We start from the raw sequence: 17,278 nt of genomic DNA, 5'->3' as shown, positions 1-17,278 counted from the left end.
GGCAATTTGGCAAATTGGATCCAAAATTGGTTTAGTGGCATGAGGCAGAGGATGATGGTCGAGGCTTGTTTTTGTTATTGGAGGACTGTGACCAGTGGTATACTGCAGGGATCGGTGCAGGGACCCTTGCTGTTTGTAGTGTACATTAATGATTTAGATGTGAATATAGGAGGTATGATCAGTAAGTTCGCAGATGACATGAAAATTGGTGGTGTTGTAAATAGTGAGGAGGATAGCCTTAGATTACAGGATGATATAGCTGGGCTGGTAAAATGGGCAGAGCAGTGGCAAATGGAATTTAATCCTGAGATGTGTGAGGTGATGCATTTTGGGAAGACGAACAAGGCAAGGGAATATACGATGGATGGTAGAACCCTAGGAAGTACAGAGGGTCAGAGGGACCTTGGTGTACTTGTCCATAGATCACCAAAGGCAGCAGCACAGGTAGATAAGGTCAAGGTATATGGGAGACTTGCATTTATTAGCTGAGGCATAGAATATAAGAGCAGGGAGGTTATGATGGTGCTGTATAAATGCTAGTTAGGCCACAGCTGGAGTACTGTGTACAGTTCTGGTCGCCACACTATGGGAAGGATGTGATTGCACTGGAGAGGGTGCAGAGGAGATTCACCAGGATGTTGCCTGGGCTGAAGCATTTCAGTTATGAAGAGAGACTGGATAGGCTAGGGTTGTTTTCCTTACAGAAGAGAAGGCTGAGGGGGGACCTGATTGAGGTATACAAAATTATGAGGGGTATAGTTTGGGTAAATAGGAAGAAATCTTTCCTGAGCAGAGGTGTCAATAACCAGGGGGCATAGATTTAAGGTAAGGGACAGGAGGTTTAGAAGGGATTTGAGGAAAACATTTTTCACGCAGAGGGTGGTTGGAAACTGGAACACACTAACTGAAGAGGTGGTAGAGGCAGGAACCCTCACAACATTTAAGAAGTATTTAGATGAGCACTTGAAATGCCATAGCTTACAAGGCTACGAGCCAAGTGCTAGAAAATGGGATTAGAATAGATAGGCTTGATGGCCTGCGCGGACACGGTGGGCCGAAGGGCCTATTTCTGTGCTGTATAACTCTATGACTCTAGGATCACCTCTCTGAGGTTTTCATAGGTGGACTCTACCTTAAGTGCCTTTATCCATTGGTCAAAAGCGAGTTGCTTAACCCTTTCGAACTCAATGTACGTTTGTTCAGGCTGCTTTTGGAGGTTCAGAATTTGTGGCAGTCTGGCTCCGGTACTAGCTGATATGCTAGAATTTTTAGTCATCTCATAATCTGATGAACTTTCATCAGGCAACAGTGAATAAACTTCATGGGCTTTTTCTGTTAGTTTGCTTTGCAATAACAGTGTCCAGCTGTCTACTGGCCATTTTAACTGTTTTGCAAGCTTTTCAAAACAGATGAAAAATGCTTTCAGATCCCCCTCATTGAACTTTGGTATCAACTGGGAGAACTTTAAGAGCTCAGCACCCGGTCCTGAGCTAGGGGTAACTCCCTCATTAGCAATGCCTTCACTGATTGTATTGGGTTTTTCCCTAGTTAGTTCAAGCTGCCTTAACTCCCTTTGGAAAGCTCTTTTTCTCTTTATTGAAATTTCCTCTCTTCTCTCTCTGGAAAGCTCTTTCCTTTTCCCTTTCCCAAAAAGCTCTTTCTTTTTCTTGGAATACTAATTCTAATCTCCTCTGCTCTAGCTGTATCTTAGCTAATGTTACTTCGACTGTTTCAGATTCGATGCCTGTTTCTGGTTTTTCAGTGTCAATTTTAAAATGGTTGGCCACATGTTTTAGGATTTCTGGCTTCCTAGCTTTTGGATGGATAGTAATCTTTAACTGCCCAACTACATTCTGGAACTCTTCAACAAATCGGGCTTTTAACCTGGCCCAAGTTACTTCACTCTGTTCTAGGAAGGTACTGGCCTCAAATGTGGACATTTTAGTACTCTAGCACTGAAAACCACAAGAAAACCTATATAGAAGTTTTTTAAATTATTGCTAGGGATCAATTTGGTTTCCAACTTCCATTTCCCGTTTGTCTTTAGGTTTGATCCCAGACGTGAGCCCGCAAATTTCCGTTACGGTCCAGTGAGGAGGGGGTCAAAGGGCTTCCCTCTTTTCCCTCTCCTTGTTTGACCACAACAGGTTTAATTCTTTCTTTAAGTGGATGTACTGGCCAATTCAGTAGGTGTTTGATTACTTACTTGCTATGATCATAACAAAAACAAGAAGGTTTTCTTGAGTTAACAACGAAAGAGTTTAACTTTATTGTACCTAAACCAAACTAATAAAATAATAACGCACCAATTTTCCCTCACACACACACTCTGGAGGTTTGCACACACACAAATAGGTTACAGAATGGGAAAGGTAGATTGTTTGAGTTAGAGGCCTTAAAGAAAAGGTATAGAGTTTGTGGGGTTTTGTGATTCATTTGGCTTCTAGCTGAATTTCGTGGTCTTGAGGCTTTTAGTTTGAAGAGGGAGATGACTCGTTCTTTCTTGGAGATAGCAATGTGGATGATTTCCTCCAACAGGGTTTCAGATTGTAGCCAGAGAATGGAAAGATGGTCAGCTAACAAGCAGGATTTGAAAACTTTCAGGCTGGAATGGAGAGAGAGGGAGGGACCCCCACTTCAGATCTGTATATCTCAGAGTCCCGTTGCTTCGCTTCTGCTGCAGAGAAAAACACCAGCTTAATACCATAGATGGGGAGGGGCTTGTCACATGACAATCACTCAGTGATTCAAAAATAGCAGCAGTGTTTCTCTGCTTGCTGAAAAGAACAGGTAGTTCCTTTAAACTTCCTGGATCTTGGTTCTTGCTGGGAAATGCACAGACATTTTGTTTCCCTCCTCACAGTCCTTTGTAATGGAGGTTACATTGTAGCAAGCTAGGTGATCATCATAAGCTGCTATTAGTCATCCTGTTTTAAATTTTCCTTTTAAATTTCTTTAAAAAAAATATATTCAGATCTCCAGTCAGTCGACCAACAAAAATTATCATTCAGCAAAACACATTGGTGTAACAATGTGTTTATTCTTATTCAGATAAAGCACCATTTTAGATTGAAATTTACATTATATTGGAAACAGTTTACCTATCTCATAGATTATTCCTGTTTTACTTTTCTACTCACTTGGCAATCTCTCATTCTTACCTTCTCTCCTTTATACATGTTTTCGTGCAGGATGTTATTCAAAGTTCTTAACTGTCAAAAGCCCATTTTAATTTTTTTTAAACCAGCGGCTTATACCCAAAATGTTTCCTCTGTTTTTTTTTTTGAAATACTGAGAAGAAATGTCACCAGTGTGCGGTTCATTTTTCCTAGTGCATCAATAAAAAAAAGTCTGCATTGTCCCCTCAGAGAAAAATCAGAAAGAATGAACTTGATTAAAAGAAAATCCACAGAAAACAGAAAAAAGTGCCTGCCCATTGTTTTAATGGGTAGTGTGACTAAAGTTACATGATAACTTCCAACAGCAAACAAAAAAGATATTTCTTGAGTATTATTGATACCCAGTTACATGGGCTCTTCTGTCCTGATTTTTCGTGTAAGTTTACTTACTTAGCTTAATAAAATCAGCTATCTAGAATACGGCATGTCCAAATTATTTTTGAATGTGTTTGCTGCATTTTTTGTTCTTCAGCAGTATTCTGTTTTTCTTTTCTTTCCAGGCCTCTCTGAAGCACTGAACAGCCTGAATCCTAATTGTGCTGCAGACAGTGAATGTCAGATCTCTGAGCAACATCATTATCCATTCATTCATTCGTGAATAGCTCCCAGTGCGTGACTCAGGTGAATGTGCCAAGTTTCCCTTGCCATAAAGAACATTTTGGTGTTACTTCGGCAGCAGCAGACGTTTGGCCTTAATATTATTCTCTCCATTCTCTCGAGAAGTGGCGAATAACAAGCACCAGACACGTCTCTGACACGCCCCGTCCCGTCCTGGGAGCAAAGAGCGTGAAGAGAAACATTAAAGTGCAAAACGTTGGAGATACACAGCAGGTCACTTAGATCTGTCCACAGAGTACAGTGTAAGATGCAAAAAAAAACTTTAATCCATTCTATAAAGGAAGGTGCATGAAAAGAAAAGCAACAGAAAATACATTTTGAACAATTACAGATTATTTCCAATGGATCCTGTAGAATTCATTTTCTGAATCTATTTTCTGCACCAGGTTTTGCACGAAAAGCTGAATGGTATTAATGTAATAATTGAAAATGAATGTTAATAAATGCAATTGAAAGGCATAAAAAGAATCATTGTTTGAATTTTGCTGTTACCTCAGGTTAAAATTAATGTGAGTTTCTGGCTTTACTGCTCTTATGCTCCTTCATCCCAATATTTTGATTAAAAGAAAGTATACCCAGAATACAAACACACACATTCATACATTTAGACACCCATGTTCACATATACACACCCATGTTCACATATATAAACACACACATTCACAAATACACACACATTCAGAAATACATCCCACTTACCTTCTTGCTGAGTTGTTGGAAGCTAAATTTCTTGAAAACATTTCTGCGTGTATATTTGTGTTCTGCTTAGGGAGGTCAGTGCAATAAGACTTATTCTTCTACAACACGGCAATTATTCTTCACCAGTCTGTCTTTCTCTTTGAAAATTAGCACACTACTTTCCAGTTTCGTCAGCCCCGAAAAAGTCCTGTCACTGGGTCCGAAAGCAGGAGCTGACCCCACTCCGGCGGGCGGTCAAACACTGTGGCGGCATTTTGCCGGCAGCAGCTAATTAAGAGGCCGCTACTGGAGCCGCCGTCCAACTGAGGACGACGGCTCAGCTCCCCACCGCCCCCAAAACTGCCAGCCCAATCAGAGGGCCAGGAGTTCAGCAGTCTCGCCTGCATCATCACCACTAATGGTGACCATTGCTGGGGCTGCAAGACGAAAGAGTGGGCTCCTCAATTCCAAGCTGCCCTCAAAGAGCCGGCAAGTCATTTTAGAACAGCTGGGGGCAGGCTGGCAGGCCCTGATGATCAGTGGTGGTGGGGGCGGCGGCGATGGGATCAGGGTAATCAGGCGGTGGGTTAGGCATGGGGCAGGCCATTGCTACCACCCCTTCTGTGGACCATGGAGCTTCTATCAAGGACGGCCTTGATAGAAGGGCTGCTAGGAGGGCTCCAGAATTTACCTGGCGATTTCCCCACATGGTGGTGGGTTCTCCCAAAGCAGGTAAAATGCCTGCAGGAGCAGGGTGGGCCTTAATTGGGCCCTTATATGGTTCAATTGCCCACCTGTTGGGCGGCCATGCCTCTGATGTGCCTGCTGTTGGCAATATGCCATGACGGCGGTAGGATGTTGTGCTCCCCACCTCCCCACCCCACCCCTGCCGATGTATTCCCTCGCCATATTACCAACCCTCCCGTCGTCTGCCCCACACCCCAGCCAGCCTATCTCTAAAGGGAAATTCAGCCCAACGTTTCTGCAGTCTCCTGACTGAAGACATCTGCTCACTCCGGGGAACATGCTCAGACTGCCAGCTAAATGCTCAGTGGTGAAATGGTTCTTCTATAGCACAGACTTTCAGAGAAAACTGATAACAAGTTACCTCCTGCACATTCTATGCACATAGTGTGTTAGTTGTGTTGCTGACCTTTTCCCTTACATTTATGATTACCAATAGTATATCCAGTGTGTGAAACCATTAATAAACTGTACCTCCATTTTTCTACATTACTGCAGTGACTACACTTCAAAAATCACTTAATTGGCTGCAACGATGTTTGTGAGGTCTACAGGTCGTGAAAGGTACTACATAAATGCAAGGCTTGGTATTTTTTCTGGAACAATATTAGGAGGAAAGTTTAAAAGGCACTTGTAGGCTAAGGGTGAAAGGTATAAAGTACTGATTGGGAAAATTCAAATTCAATAATGCTGTCACCAGATTGCTGACCCTCTGTAAAGTTAGAAACTATAATTAATTCTTTGGCGGGTAATATGCGTATAAGGGAGTTCAAAAAACTTGTCTTAAACACAGATTTTTCTCCCACATTTATGTATTCTGGTAAATGAGTAAATAATTGTAACTTTTTATTTACACATTGATCATCTAGATTGTAAGTGACTGTGTAACAAGCTATTAGATGAACATAGATGAGACTTAAACATTAGTATATTTTAAGAAACAGAAACTTGATTTATGGATATTCTCTTGTGAAATTGTTTATTTTCCTTCCAAGCTTTCCCTTTACTCTCCAGTTGAGTAACTACCCTCTAAGGTGGTTCGACACAGAAAAGGCTAGAGTAAGTTTTCAGGCAACCGAATGGTTTCCGCCATCCACTGAAAATGTTTTGCTGAATAGATTTTGAAAATATTCTATGGGTTGACTTTTGAAGAATGATTCAGCACAGAAGGAGGCCATTCAGCCCATCGTGTCTGTGCTTTAACAAATAAAAGTTTGCAGGCTCTGGGAAAAGAGGTGGAAAGTGAGACTAATTGGATAGATCTTTCAAAGTGTTGGCATAGGCATTATGGGCTGAATGGCCTCCTTTTGTGCTGTATCATTTTGTGATTCCAAGAGGTAAAACCCTGCACTTTGTATAGCAGTGACTTTCAACAAATGTTCAGGTGAAAACTATGAAAGGTATAAATTGTTAAAAACAGAAAATGATAGAAGTACACAGCAGGTTAGTCAGAAGCTGAAAACAAATAGGGCAGGGACACAGGAACAGGAGTAGGCCATTTAGCAACTCCCCCAAGCCTGATCCACCATTCAGTGAGATCATGACCTAACTCCATAACTCCCTAACTCCTTTGCTCCATAACCCTTAATACCTTTGGTTAACAAAATATATCAATCTCAGATTTAAAATTAACAACTGATCTTGCATCAATTGCAGTTTGTGAACAAGAGTTGTGTGGAGAAGTGGGTCTTAATTTCACTCCTGAAAGGTCTGACTTTAATTCTTAGATTATGCCCCGGTCCTAGTCTTCCCAATTGGCAGAAATGGTTTCTTTCTGTCTACCTTATCTTTTTTTTTAAGAGATACAGCACTGAAACAGGCCCTTCGGCCCACCGAGTCTGTGCCAACCATCAACCACCCATTTATACTAACCCTACACTAATCCCATATTCCTACCACATCCCCACCTTTCCTATATTCCCCTACCCCTATCTATACTAGGGGCAATTTACAATGGCCAATTTACCTATCAACCTGCAAGTCTTTGGCTGTGGGAGGAAACCGGAGCACCCGGCGAAAACCCACGCAGTTCACAGGGAGAACTTGCAAACTCCGCACAGGCAGTACCCAGAATTGAACCCGGGTTGCTGGAGATGTGAGGCTGTGGTGCTAACCACTGCGCCACTGTGCCTCCCAAATCTGCTTCCCTTAATATCTTGAATGCTTCAATCAAATCACCCCTACTTATGCTCCTACTTATAGAGCCCAGGATCCCGTATGCTTTATTAACCACTTTCTCAACCTGCCCTGCCACCTTCAATGATTTGTGCACATAAGGTTTGACAAGGTTCCCCATGGTAGGCTATTGCAGAAAATACGGAAGTATGGGGTTGAAGGTGATTTAGAGCTTTGGATCAGAAATTGGCTAGCTGAAAGAAAACAGAGGGTGGTGGCTGATGGCAAATGTTCATCCTGGAGTTTAGTTACTAGTGGTGTACCGCAAGGATCTGTTTTGGGGCCACTGCTGTTTGTCATTTTTATAAATGACCTGGAAGAGGGTGTAGAAGGGTGGGTTAGTAAATTTGCGGATGAAACTAAGGTCGGTGGAGTTGTGGATAGTGCCGAAGGATGTTGTAGGGTACAGAGGGACATAGATAGGCTGCAGAGCTGGGCTGAGAGATGGCAAATGGAGTTTAATGCGGAAAAGTGTGAGGTGATTCACTTTGGAAGGAGTAACTGGAATGCAGAGTACTGGGCTAATGGGAAGATTCTTGGTAGTGTAGATGAACAGGGAGATCTTGGTGTCCAGGTGCATAAATCCCTGAAGGTTGCTACCCAGGTTAATAGGGCTGTTAAGAAGGCATATGGTGTGTTAGCTTTTATTAGTAGGGGGATCGAGTTTCGGAGCCACGAGGTCATGCTGCAGCTGTACAAAACTCTGGTGAGACCGCACCTGGCGTATTGCATGCAGTTCTGGTCACCGCATTATAGGAAGGATGTGGAAGCTATGGAAAGGGTGCAGAGGAGATTTACTAGGATGTTGCCTGGTATGGAAGGAAGGTCTTACGAGGAAAGGCTGAGGGACTTGAGGTTGTTTTCGTTGGAGAGAAGGAGGAGGAGAGGTGAATTAATAGAGACACATAAGATAATCAGAGGGTTGGATAGGGTGGATAGTGAGAGTCTTTTTCCTCGGATGGCAAACACGAGGGGACATAGCTTTAAGTTGAGGGGTGATAGATATAGGACAGATGTCAGAGGTAGTTTCTTTACTCAGAGGGTAGTAGGGGCGTGGAACGCCCTGCCTGCAACAGTAGTAGACTCGCCAACTTTAAGGGCATTTAAGTGGTCATTGGATAGACATATGGATGAAAATGGAATAGTGTAGGTCAGATGGTTTCACAGGTCGGCGCAACATCGAGGGCCGAAGGGCCTGTACTGCGCTGTAATGTTCTAATTCTAATTCTAAAAATATACCCTCAGGTTCCTCTGCTCCTGCACCCCCTTTAGAATTGTACCTTTTATATTATTTTGCTTATGTTAATTTTGGTGAGTCCCTGTCCTTGATTCAATATTAGTTTCCTTGGGATGTCTCCCTCTTCTGTAAATACTGACGCAAAGTAATTATTCAGCATTTCCTTATTTAATTGACAATATCGCTGTTATCAGTTTTCAAGGGGACCACATTGCTCCTGACCATCCTCTTTTTCCTAATTGTAATTGTAATAATTGTAAAAAAAAAATTCTGTTTTGATTTTGATATCCTTTGGAAGTCTATTTCCATATTTCTTTTATGTAGCTCTTACTATCTGATTTGTCGCTCTTTTGCCAGGATCTGTGTTTTTTCACATTTTTGTATGATTTTTCTTTTAGTTTTATGTTGTATGATATCTCTTTAGTCATCTAGGGCTGTTCTTTTTTGGAAAGTAGAGTGCTTGCCCCTTAGGGATATAAACTGGTTCTTTATCACATTAAATTCTTTTTCGAACACCTCCCACTGATCTTCTGTCATTCTGCCCAGTTGTGGACTCTCTGTCTCATTGCATTGAGTCAGACTTACCTAAATCTAGAATCTTAGAGGTTTTGTGTTTCTCCCTTTTAAACTATTTTTTTTATTTGTTCACTCCATGTGAGCATTGCTGTCAAGGCCATATTTTGTTGCCCATCCCTAATTGCCCTTGAGAAGGTGGTGGTGAACTGCTGCAGTCCACATGATGTAGGTACACCCACGATGCTGTTAAGAAGGAAGTTCTATGTCTTTGACCCAGCGACAGTGAAGGAACAGTGATATAGTTCCAAGTCAGGATGGTGTGTGACTTGAATGGGAACTTGCAGGTGGTGGTGTTCCCAAGCGTCTGCTGCCCTTGTCCTTCTAGGTGGTAAAGATTGCAGGCTTGGAAGGTGCTGTCAAAGGAGGCTTGGTGAGTTGCTGCAGTGCATCCTGTAGATGGTACACACTACTGCCACTGTGCGTCGGTGATGGAGGGAGTGAATGTTTAAGGTGGCCAATGGGATGCTGATCATACAGACTGCTTTGTCCTGGATGGAGCTTCTTGACTGCTGGTCCAGTTAAATTTCTGGTGAATGGTAACCCCCAGGCTGTTTCAGTGGTATTCAGTAATGGTAATGTCTTTGAACGTCAAGGGATATGGTTAGACTCTCGCTGGATGGGGATGATCATTGCCTGGCACTTGTGTGGTGAGAATGTTACTTGTCAATTATCAACCCAAGCCTGAATGTTGCCCATGTCTTACTGCTTGCGGGCAAGGACTACTTCAGTATCTAATGGTGCTGAACACTGTGCAACCATCAGCTAACATCCCCACTTCTGACCTTATGATAGAGAAAAGGTCACTGATGATGCAGCTGAAGATGGTTGGGCCTAGGACACTACCCTGAGGAACTCCTGCAGTAATGTCCTGACACTGAGATGATTGGCCTCCAACAACCATAACCTTCTTCCTTTGTGCTAGGCATTACTCCAACCAGTGGAGAGTTTTTCCCTGACTCCCATTGACTTCAATTTTGCTGGGGCTCCTTAATGCCACACTTGGTCAAATGCTGCCTTGATGTCAAGGGCAGTCATGCTCACCTTTGGAATTCAGCTGCTTTGTCCATGTTTGGACCAAGGCTGCAATGAGGTCTGGAGCTGAGTGCCCCTGGCGGAACTCAAACTGAGCATCATAATAGTATCATAAGGTTATAAGAAATAGGAGCAGGAATAGGCCATGTGGGCCCACGAGCATGCTGTGCCATTCAATACAATCATGGCTGGTCTGATTGTGGTCTTAACTCCACTTTCCTGCCTGCCCCCCCAAAACGTTTGACTCTTTTGGCCTGCTTTTTGAGGACAGAACATACCTGGGCAATTTTCCACATTGTCGGGTTGTAACTGTACTGGAACAGCTTGGCTAGGGGCATGGCTAGTCTTGAAGCACAAGTCTTCAGTACTACAGAGGGATATTGTCAGGCCCCATAGCCTTTTCTGCATCGAGTGCCTTCAGCCATTTCTTGATATCATGTGGAGTGAAATCATTTGGCTGAAGACGGGCATCTGTGATGCTGGGGACCTCAGGAGGAGGTTCAGATGGATCATCCACTCGGCACTTCTGGCTGAAGATGGTTGCGAATATTGCAGTCTTGTCTTTTGTACTATAATAAAAGCAAAATACTGCAGATGTTGGAAATCTGAAATAAAAACAAGAAATGCTGGAAATACTCAGCAAGTCTGGCAGCATCTGTGGAGAGAGAAGCAGAGTTAACGTTTCAGGTCAGTGACCCCTATTGTCTTTTGTACTGATGTGCTTGGCTCTACCATCATTGAAAATGGGGATGTCTGTGGAGATTTCTTCTTTAGTTAGTTGTTTAATTGTCCATCACCATCCATGACTAGATTAGATTAGAGATACAGCACTGAAACAGGCCCTTCGGCCCACCGAGTCTGTGCCGACCATCAACCACCCATTTATACTAATCCTACACTAATCCCATATTCCTACCAAACATCCCCACCTGTCCCTATATTTCCCTACCTATACTAGTGACAATTTATAATGGCCAATTTACCTACCAACCTGCAAGTCTTTTGGCTTGTGGGAGGAAACCGGAGCACCCGGAGAAAACCCACGCAGACACAGGGAGAACTTGCAAACTCCACACAGGCAGGACCCAGAATCGAACCCGGGTCCCTGGAGCTGTGAGGCTGCAGTGCTAACCACTGTGCCACTGCGCCGCAGATGTGGCAGGACTTCTGTTTCTGAATTCTACCCATAAAGTCTTCACTGTCTGCTTATCTCTTGTTATATCCTCTCTTATCATGGAAGTGATTTTGTCCTTAATCACTAAGGCTACTCCACCCCCTCTACCATTTTCCCTATCTTTCCTGTAGACTTTATAAGCTCATATATTTAGTTCCAATTTAGTCTTGACCATGTTGCAGCCTTGTCTCAGTCACGTCTACCATGTCATACCCTACATTGAATTTGTGCCTATAAATCATACCATTTGTTCTTGATACTCCATACATTTCCATAAAGAATGTTTATTTGGTTCACACACCCTAACCTATCTATCTGCTCTAATGTTTTACTCATGCATTTCTTATTTCTCTCCCTTGATTTAATAAGTTTGTATCTTTTAGTTTTCTCCTGACATGTATTGCCTAAAGCACAATTTCTGACTGACACTCTACTCCCTTCCCTTTTGTTTATTTTCAAACTATTATTTATACTACTTTTTTCAACCGTGCCTTGCCCCATCCAGCACCACTTATGAGTTTAGAGTCGTTGTGAATACCCTATTTACCCTTTCTGCTATGACACTGGTCCCAGCCCAATTCAGGTGGAGCATGTCCCAATGGTACAGTTCCTTCCTGTCCCAATACTGGTACCAGTGTCCCATGAAATGGAACCCCTCTTCCCACACCACTCCTTCAGCCACATGCTTACTTTCCAAACCTGTTTATCCTGACACCAATTTGCACATGGCTCAGGTAATAATCCCGAGATTAAAACCATTGAGATTTTGTTCTTTAATTAAGCTTAGTTCTTAGTACTCTCCAAAGAGGACATTTTGGATAATCTTCCCTATGTTTTTGGTCCCAACATGGATCACAATGACTGGATCCTCCCCCTCCTTCTGCAGTATTTTTTCAATCTAGTTTGAGATGCCCCTCAGCCTGGCACTGGGTAGACAACATACCATGTGGGACTCTTGATCCTGCTTACAAAGGACAGGTCAATGTTTGGTGCAGGGCCCTTCCTCAGAATTGACAATAAGGAGCTAGGCACCAGAGCCCCGTTAAAGGAAGGGACAAAACAAAGAAATATGAGATCAGGAAAGGAGTGCAAAGGACCAAACACCATCCAAAGCTCATTGCAATCAAGCTGTGAAAGGGCAAAAAAAAAAGTCAGACCAGCAGCTGCAAAAGAGCTGGGAGTTTGGGGTATGTATATGAGAAGATATTCAGGGAAATGGGGGACACAGCTAAGTTTTAAAGTTGACAAAAGTTAATGTTGTGACCAGAGAATTGAAGAATATGCCAGGAAAAGATGGGAAGACAATACTTATGAATTTTGAGCTGGACTTAATTGGAATAGTGTGGGAGACCAATAGGCTGAAATTGGATTGGATGATGTGTAAAGTAAAACTTCTAGGTATTCCTGTCCTCAGGTCTAAAGCCGTCTCAGCGCACTGGGCAATGATTGCTTTGCTGTAGAGTTGGTCTTCCCACTATTTTAACGAAAAATTGAATCCTTCCTGGAGTGAAATTAGTTGTGAAGAATTCAATGTTTCAGATTCTAATGTCATGTTCTTTACATTTCCTAAGATATTGATTTTATTAATGGTCCACAACTGAATGGCTACATTAAGTTCTGCACACATCTGGATATTTTCCAAGCATTATACTGACATTTTATCCTCTCGGTGTATTTCAATGGTATTTAATCGAGTTAATTGGCCTTTCTTTCTCGTCCTTTAAGTAAAAAAAAAGAGACACAAAGCAAGATTGCAGAGCCAACGTTCCCAGTGTAATTCCAATCCAACTTCGCTCCAACACTGCCTGTTTCTGGCATTCAGCGAGCGACACCCGACATATCAGAGTAAAAAATGCGGAAGTACGTGGCTTAAATACAAAAGCAAACTGGGAACCTCCAGCCAGAAAAAGAAACACTTCGGGATAAACCTGATGCGAGTTTGGGATTGTTTTGGGTGCCTACATCTTGGGATATAAGAGTGCGCTGCAGGGGCAGATCAGGCTGTCAGACTTACGTGTATGGCATCTCAAAGAACTTGGGGAGGTCTCGGACCGTGTGACTTTATTTTGGTGCATCACAGACAAGATCTGGGGTCAGCAGCATGTCTTTATGAAGACTAAACGCGCTCCCAAGGAGATGTCAGGTCCATCAGCAGATTCGGTGTTGATTCCCCCGTCCATTCGGTTCAGTGGGCTAAAGGCTGAAAACTAGCCCAAGTAATGCCAGTCTCCTGGACCCCTGGTTTTCGGCAAATTAGACGGAAGATCGTCAGGAAATCTGCTCTGCTCTGTTTCCTTTTATGGATCGCCTGCTGGATTCTTGTAAATACGTCAATCTTCATCTACAGGAGTATCTTTGCCGAATATTGCACTGACCAGAAAAGTAAAGGAATCCTCAATAGACTGGTAAGAGGTTTTACAATATAATGCAGAGAGCAGATGTGCAAAATACTGCAACTCAGAAACTAATGATCACATTGATAGAGAATGTCTGGACTTCACCCTTCAGAAGGATGCAGTTTTATGTTCAACAGAACTTGCTCTTTAATCAACACATTATGATTTAATAATTTTATTCCGAGGTAAGTCTGTTATAGTTTAAAAAGCAACCTGTTCTCAAAATGTTCGCTAAAATCAAGTTCAAGCATAACTCGGTAACCCCTCGGGTTTTTTTTTACGTGTTGTTGTATGTTAGCCTGAATCTGGTGCTCAGGATGTATTTGTTCTTCTTTTCGAGGATGGGGGTGGGAAGCGGCTAAGAAATTGGATAATTATATATGATGCGAAGCGATCAGGTAGTGAATTATCAGTTATTAATCAGTGCGTCTCCTAACTGGAAAATTAGTTCTATCATTTCGGGTAAAAGGAAAGCTCACAGTGTCTCCTAAAAACGGGAGAGGAAGCAAGAGGATTCGGTTCAGCAGATTACTGGATTTAGCTTTACAACTCAATTGAAAACTGAGAAGGAACTGGCTCGGATGGAGGTGATTTAAACAATTCTCCTCCTTTAAGAAGCTGTTGCACCATGATATTTTATCGAGTGTTTTTGTTTGGCTATTGAAACAATTAATTTAAAAGCATTTTTTAAAGATGAAAACACCCTTCAGAGGGGATGTTTCACACATCAAGTGCTGTTTTAAATGGTCCTGGCCCTGGCCCTGTTTAACCTGGCGCTGACTCCCTGTGTCGAGATGATTCAAATCACAGTGGATGATTAATGATCAGTACCCGGGTAAAGGATTAGTACTATCATCGAAAGAGACCTTCAGTTCGTAAAAGTTCATCTTGCTCGTAAATACAGTGGCAACAGTAAAGAGTTTTTAATCTGTTAATTACTGCCTACTTAATAACTTTAATCACTTGATATCATACAAGTTACACGTAAGCTTAGGAGGAGACTTATCGGATTCTACTAAGCTCGCTTGTAAAACGTATAGAAGATATTTTCTACTTCATTTAATAGATAATGTGCCCGACATCAGCCTGTTACAAGGGAAATGATCATTTGGTGAAAGCGGCGATTTTCACTAGCATTTAATACATGAAAATAATATCTTTATAGGCCTTTTTGAAACTGAACTGGATTCATATTTGGCATAATTTTAGAATTATTAGTCATCAAGTTTGAAAAAATGAATTTAGACTAATTTCGCTTTCAGTTATTGACCGGTAAGAGTCATAGAGAGATATAGCACTGAAACAGGCCCTTCGGCCCACCGAGCATGTGCCGACCATCAACCACCCATTTATACTAATCCTACATTAATCCCATATTCCCTACCACATCCCCACCTTCCTTCAATTCTCCTACCACCTACCTACACTAGGGGCAATTTACAATGGCCAATTTACCTATCAACCTGCAAGTCTTTGGCCGTGGGAGGAAACTGGAGCACCCGGCGGAAACCCATGCGGTCACAGGGAGAACTTGTAAACTTTGCACAGGCAGTACCCAGAACTGAAGCCAGGTTGTTGGAGCTGTGAGGCTGCGGTGCTAACCACTGCGCCACTGCGCCATCTTTATAAATGAAAGTCCCTGGAATATGAATATTTGAATACAATAGGTATTGACATATAAAAGTCTTGTGTCAAATCCAGATCTCTGTCACATTATCACACATACATGAGTCAGGCTTACCATGGGGCAAATGCTCGTGTCATGCTTGCAACTGATTGACTCAATTTCTATTCAAGATGAATCAGCAGCAGATCGCAACTGAACAGGTAGTAGGCATACCATGAAAAGCAGGACTATCAAGAATGTATAAAAACTACTAATCAACCATTATCAGTCAGCAACAATTACTAATAAAGCTATCAATGAGGACAAAAATTGGAACCAACTACATTGCTCAAAGTATTTTTGGAAAATCTTTCCTATCACCATTTACTGTTCACAGTAAGTGGAGGGCATAGTAGTAGAAATAAAATTTCTTACATATATTAAAAACATAACTTATAAATAATTAAATTTGTCTTTTCTGTGTTTGAAATTGCTCCAGTCATGTCTGTCTTTCAGGCCACTGGTGCTTATTTTAATTGAACAGCTAATACTCTGTCAGCTGATTTAAGAAACTCAACCAGGTAGCAGACTAAATTTTCGAGGCTGTCGCAGTGTCACTCTTTGCAAGCATTCTGTGAGTAAAACTTTCAGCTAAGATTGCTTTCCTGCTGAATGAAATGAATGACATTGCATTTTGCAGTGTGGGATGCCTAACAAATAAGCTTTTTAAAAAAATAATCAACAACAAGACTGGCTGTTCATATCACAAGCCAGTATTTGCTGTTTGTAAGTGCTGGAAAAGGACTGAGAGCTCTAAGTACGAGAAAAGTAATGTGTGAATACTTTGCAGATAACTGACTTTGTTTTGATGTTTTTGTACAAAATTAAACAAACACCTGAGCTTTTGATTTTTAAAAAATCTGAGTCATCAACTCTTATAAGAAAAATTTCCAGATAAGGAATTTTTTGTTGGTATTGCATGTTGGATGCACAAATTTATTTAATTACTTATCAACCCAACGTGGGTGAGGGAAACATTTGGAAGCTAGGGAACTAGATAACAGGTTCTTGGAAATTCTATATTGCATCAATGAAAACACACACCACTTAGTTCAAACTGCACTGATACAAAGTTTGATATGTTTCATGCATGAAACTAGTAGATCATATAGATAAAACTACACCATATACAGAATAATTGGAAATCGGAAAATGAGAGAATATTAACAATCCCTTTTCATAAATAGTAAAAGGGTAGTCAAAGGATAAATGGGGCCAATTAGGGTCCAAAAAGAAGGTATTCTTGTGGCGGCAGAGGTAATGGCTGAGGTACTGAAAGAATTCTTTGCATCTGACTTCACTGAAGAAGAGGATGCTGCCAATGCAGCAGTAAAGGCGAAAGCAGTAGCAATATTGAATAGGATAAAGAGGAGGTACTTAAAAGTTTGGCAGTCCTCAAAGTAGAAAAGTCACCCATTCAGACTGGGATGTATCCTAGGTTACTGAGAAAGAAAGGGTGAAAATTGCGGAGGAAGTGGCCACAATCGTCCATACCTCCTTTACTATGGAGCAGCGCCAAAGGACTGGAGGATTCTTACACATCTGCATAAAAAAGAGAATAATAAAACTGGCAAATACAGGCCAGTCAGTCTAATGCCAGTGGTGGGAAACTTAGAGACAATAATCTGGGAAGAAATTAATTAGCATTTGGAAGAGTATGGGGTAATAAATGAAAGAGAATATGGATTTGTTACCGGCAAATTATGTTTGACTAACTTGATTGAATTTTTTGATGAAGTAACCGAGAGGGTTGATGAGGGTAGTATTATTGATGCTATGTATATGGATTTTCAAAAGGTTTTT

General features: G+C 41.8%; 1 protein-coding gene across 1 annotated transcript in view; it reads left to right on the top strand.

Moving 5' to 3' along the window:
- Nucleotides 1-13,333: 13,333 nt before the first annotated feature.
- The window catches only part of dipk1c (divergent protein kinase domain 1C), a 48,034-nt gene continuing 44,089 nt past the window's right edge, over nt 13,334-17,278 (top strand). Inside the window, exon 1 of the mRNA XM_068030975.1 lies at nt 13,334-13,818. Coding sequence (XP_067887076.1) covers nt 13,633-13,818 — 186 coding nt within the window. The 5' untranslated portion in view covers nt 13,334-13,632. The remainder of the gene's footprint in view (nt 13,819-17,278) is intronic.

Source organism: Heterodontus francisci, chromosome 5 (assembly GCF_036365525.1).
Source record: "Heterodontus francisci isolate sHetFra1 chromosome 5, sHetFra1.hap1, whole genome shotgun sequence".
Classification (NCBI taxonomy): domain Eukaryota; kingdom Metazoa; phylum Chordata; class Chondrichthyes; order Heterodontiformes; family Heterodontidae; genus Heterodontus; species Heterodontus francisci.
Note: the sequence above shows the minus strand (reverse complement) of the source record. Positions and strands in the feature narration are given on the sequence as shown.